The 5,387-nt window shown below is 35.0% G+C and overlaps 1 protein-coding gene across 1 annotated transcript in view; it reads right to left on the reverse strand.

Moving 5' to 3' along the window:
- Positions 1-2,965: 2,965 nt before the first annotated feature.
- NBEA (neurobeachin) overlaps positions 2,966-5,387 on the reverse strand; it is a gene marked incomplete at its 3' end in the record, with an annotated part of 537,034 nt that continues 534,612 nt past the window's right edge. The window contains exon 38 of the mRNA XM_015569799.1: positions 2,966-3,132. Within this exon, the coding sequence (XP_015425285.1) occupies positions 2,966-3,132 (167 nt within the window). The remainder of the gene's footprint in view (positions 3,133-5,387) is intronic.

Raw genomic sequence — 5,387 nt, forward strand, 5'->3', positions numbered from 1 at the left:
TCCTGCCCTACAAGGGTGTCTCCAGCACAGAAGTTCTCCCATTGAAGACACAGCTGGTCCTCACAGCCAATTGGCCTGGAGGTTAATTCCTCCCAGTGATAGCAACAGCAATCAAGGCTTAACTACAACAAGACTGTGCACACACCCACAAAGTGGTCCACCAAGAGTGTCCACCTCAGGTGATTGGAGAGGCTGATATGCTGGCCCCTATAGGACATCTAGCACACAAGGCCACTCTATCAACACAGGGAAGCAGCCAAAATGCAGAGACAAAGAAACATGTCACAAATGAAAGAAATGGAGGAAAGCAAACTACTGGATATAGAGTTCAAAACCACGGTTATAAGGTTAGTCAAGAATCTTCTAGAAACCTCTGAGAAATATAGTGAGACCCTCAAAAATATGAAAAAGGACCAATTAGAAATTAAGCATACACTGACTGGAATAAAGAATAATATACAGATATCCAAGAGCAGACTAGAGGATCCCATGAATCAAGCCAAAGATTTGAAATACGAAGAAGCAAAAAACACCCATCCCGAACAGCAAAAAGAAAAAATAATACAAAAATATGAAGATAGTGTAAGGAACCTCTGGGACAACTTCAAGCGTACCAACATCCGACTGATGGTGGTGCCAGAAGAAGAGAGAGAGCAAGATATTGAAAACCTATTTGAAGAAATAATGACAGAAAACTTCCCCTAACTTTCTTTCTGGTGAAAGAAAAAGACAAGTCCAGGAAGTGCAGAGAACCCTAAACAAGAGGAATCCAAAGAGGACCACACCAAGACACATCATAATTAAAATGCCAAGGGCAAAAGACAAAGAGAGAATCTTAAAAGCAGAAAGAGAAAATCAGTCAGTTACCTACAATGGAGTACCCATACGACTGTCAGCTGATTTCTCAACAGAAACTATGTGGGCCAGAAGGGAGTGGCAGGAAATATTCAGTGATGAATAGCAAGAACCTATAACCAAGATTATTCTACCCAGCAAAGCTATCATTTAGAATTAAAGGTCAGATAAAGAGCTTCACAGATAAGAAAAGCTAGAGGGGTTCATCACCACCAAAGCAGTATTATATGAAATGCTGAAGGGTATTCTTTAAGAAGAGGAAGAAGAAGAAAAAGGTAAAGTTAAAAATTATGAACAACAAAGTGACAACAAATACATATCTATCAACAAGTGAATCTAAAAATCAAGTGAATAAAAAATATGATGAACAGAATAAACTGGTGAATATAAGTAGCATAGAAAGGGAGTGGACTGACATTTCTCAGGGGAGAGGGGGTGTGGGGGGTTTGGGAAGAACTGGACAAAAATCATACACCTATGGATGAGCACAGTGGGGGTGGGGTAAGGGTAGGGGGTGGGGTGGGAACTGGGAGGAGGGGAGCTATGGGGGAAAAAGAGGAACAACTGTAATAATCTGGACAATAAAGATTTATTTTTTTAAAAAAAAAGACTGTAACAGAAATCCTGCCTGAGCCTGGCCTGTCAGCCTGCCCTACAGATTTCAAACTGGCTAGCCCTGGCAATCATGAGCCAGCCTTTAAAATAAATCTATATCTGTGCCTATGCCTCTATCTCTCTCCCTATGTTTCACATATATTCTAAGGGTCTGTTTTGTGCTTCTCTGGAGAAGCCTGACTGACACACTCTGACTCTATTTACACAATCTGTGTGATAGTATGAACGTTTATCTGACCTCTGAATGCTTCAGTTTCTTCATTGAAACATGGAGAAAATTTCAGTATAAACCTTTATAGAGATATCCGAAGGTTAAACAAAAATAATCCATGTAAAGTTCTTAGTATGGGGGCTGGCACACAATAAATATTTGATAAGTATTAGATGTCACTGTGTTGCTATTATTATAACAAACAAATATTGATGTTGAACATTTTTAAAACCTTAGGTTAAATTTTAATTTACATTAAAAAAATAAGAAATTTTCTTACATCTATCTTATACTTGAAATGCAAGGACAGTTGGTCAGATACTACCCTGGTCATATTCAAATGTTCTTCCCTATATAACAGAATCAGTTCTACCAGAATTATTCTTATCAGTGTCCTGTCCAAAATTAACCAAACCCTAAAATCTGCCAGGCAGAGACTTAATAAAAATACTTAATGGAATCAAATAAAATGAAGATATACAAATGAAGAACATTAACAATCAAAATAAGCTACTTCACTCCTAGTTTTCTAGAAAACTTCATTATACAGAAGAAGGTGAAAGCTATGCCCCTAATTTGTAATTTATAAATAACCAATTTTGGTTTTAATTGTACTATAATCATAAATGCTCTAATTTGAGATGAAATCCTTTTTAAGAGCAAGTAAATACAAAAATATGTAAGAAGAAAATTTAAGAAGAATATATCACTTGTCCATAGTAAATGTTTATATTATTAGTTGTATATAAGAAAAATAAAGAATGATATAAATTTACTAAATTGGAAGGTTTGGTCCTTTATTAAAAATATTTTTTTTATTGATTTCAGAATGGAAAGGAAAGGGAGAGATAGAAACATCAATGATGAGAGAGAATCATGGAACCACTACCTCCTGCATGCCTCTTCTGGGGATCAAGCCCAAAACCTGGGCATGTACTCTGACCAGGAATCTGAGCATGAGATCTTGGTTCCTTGGTGGCTGCTCAAACACTGAGCCACACCAGCTGGACAAACGTTTGATTCTTTGAGATTAAAGTACTTGCCTAAACAAATTTTGTACTATGTAGACATAATTCTAAATTAGAAATAACTTCTATTGGAGCTACTTTTAAAAGTTTAGATTTTTTCTAAACCATTGTAGAGACATTACTAAAGATATGAAAAATTATAGTAATTTTTAATACTTTCAATCATAATCTCTAAATTATTTAAAAATTTACAGTCATTTTTACTTCTATCATAATTAATCTACGAGTTATTTTCTTGTAATTTGTTATAACTCACCTATGAGAAACTGCTCCCCAAGCACCATGCTTGTTTGTGAGAATGTTAAGGATCTTCTGTTTCAATTGATTTGCTGTAACGTGATCTCTATGTTTTGCAGCACTAATGAGATGGTCACACATCTTTTCTTCCTCTCTCCTATCAGCAGCATACTGGGCACACTGCGACTATGTAAAGAAATGCAAACAATGTATGACTTCAACTGTGCATTAGTAAGGAATGCTATGTAATTTTAAGGTAAATGCTAATAAACTCAGATAATATAATCTTTTGAAACTTTATTCTAAAGAACACATATAGTCCCCTTTTAAACTTTTAAAAATGTGTTCTTTGTATTTATACATATGTGTATGTAAAATAATTTGGATAATGTTAGCTCTCTGTATTCATGGCCATTGGTATTGATAACATAGCTAATCATTCTCATTGTGTATCAAAAGGTTCAAGATGATCATTTCTTTAAGCATGTTTGATTTTTTAAATAAGTTTGGTATAGGGTGGATTGACTACAAATTTTGATATTACTAAGTATGTAATGTAATGAGTCATATAAGAAAGGAAAACTATATACATCTAAATAAATTCATATAACTAGTTCACATTCATCATTACTATGGAAAAAGCTGTGTCATGGAAGGTACTTGAACATATCTCATCCTCTATCTATTGTCATAAACTATTATCACAAGTCATTATAACAAATTAAGAAGAATTCATTCATATTCTAATTCATCTTTTTGTACAGGGAATCACCAATTAGTACAATGATCTGCCTCATAATGAGGTTAATATTTCATTAGTTCATAGGAAAATACAATTAAAATTTCATTTTTCTTCCTTACCAATTGCAGTGGTTAACTAAGAAAAACTTAACCATGAAACATTCATCTCACATTAAATATATTTTTTCTCTTAATTAGAGGCTTATATGGAAGACAGAAATTCCTCAAAAAGTCCCAGTGAAATTCCATGACTTATAAAATCTTTTGTAATTTAAAAAATAACTGGTGAACACACAACAACAACAACAACAACAACACATGAATGCATTTACTAATATAGCTTTAACTAAAAATACAACACACACACATCAATGCATTTACTAAAGTAGCTTTAACTAAAAAACACACACAAATTAAACATTTGGGTTAATAAGCAATGTACAGTCATTAAGCAACAATAGTAAGACTCTCAAAATTAAGTTTAAATCAGTATTTTATGTATACATAATCTAAAAATCACTGAGTCTTCATATCCTTCTTTATAACTTCTTAGCACTTTTTGCCATCAGTCTCAATAAAGTACTCTCATCCCCAAGGGGGTGAAAACTGGTGTTGGGTGAATGTGAAAAAAACCTTACTATTTTAAAATATAAAGCACAGATGTATATACAGTACAGAAATAGATATGCAGCATAATGAGGGTAATAAAATATCATTGGGAAATAATTAGGATAAAAATTGTATAAAAAGATTTCTTAGGGGGCAATAGTGCAAAAAAAGGTTGAAAAGCACTGCACTTAGCTTAATAGGATTTTGAGTAGCTATGTGTTAAAGCTAGTAACTAATATCTGGCTTCATAAAATTCCATTTTAAATGTTTTCACATGACAAATTTTAATTTGCATATATCCCTCTAAAATATCTTCTATTTTAAGAAAAGCAAGATATTTTAGAGAGATATATGCAAATTAATATTTGTCATGTGAAAACAGTTAATACAATAATCCTATATAATAAAAACCTAATATGCAAATAAATGGAACAGCAGAAGGACCAGCAGAACAACCAGTCGCTATGATGTGCACTGACCACTGGGGGGCAGATGCTCAACGCAGGGGGGAGCTCCTGCTTTGAGCATCTGCCCCCAGAGAAGGAGGTGACTGGTGGCAGCGATCAGGGGTGACAATCAGGGGGTGGGGCCAGCCAGAAGGCGGCACCAGGCCACTAACCAAGGTGGGAGCCAGCAGGGGCCCCACCAATTGGCCCACCTGCTGGCTGCCCCAAAGATGGCCCTGATCCCTGGCTAGGACTAGGGACCCTACCCTATATATTGGGAATAGTCTCTTAGATTTAAAAATTAAAACCTGGCAAGGCTACTCAAATACTGAAAAAACAGGATGATGCAGCAATGACATACATGAACTCTGGCTAGCTAGCACATTTTGTAGTTGGCCCTGATTCTGACACTTATAAACTCTGTGACAAAGCCAATTACTTAACTTCTCTCTGCTTCAGTTTTTCCAATAAGATGGGGAAATGGTACTATTGCCTCAGAAGGATCATGTTATGTACTATTTTTAAAAAAATATTTTTATTAAGTTATTACATATGTGTCCTTATCCCCATGTTATTTCCCATACACCCAATCATGTCCTCACCCCGCTGTTATATGTGTCCATTGGTTAGGCCTATATGCTTGCA

Source organism: Myotis davidii, unplaced genomic scaffold (genome assembly GCF_000327345.1).
Source record: "Myotis davidii unplaced genomic scaffold, ASM32734v1 scaffold144, whole genome shotgun sequence".
Taxonomy (NCBI): domain Eukaryota; kingdom Metazoa; phylum Chordata; class Mammalia; order Chiroptera; family Vespertilionidae; genus Myotis; species Myotis davidii.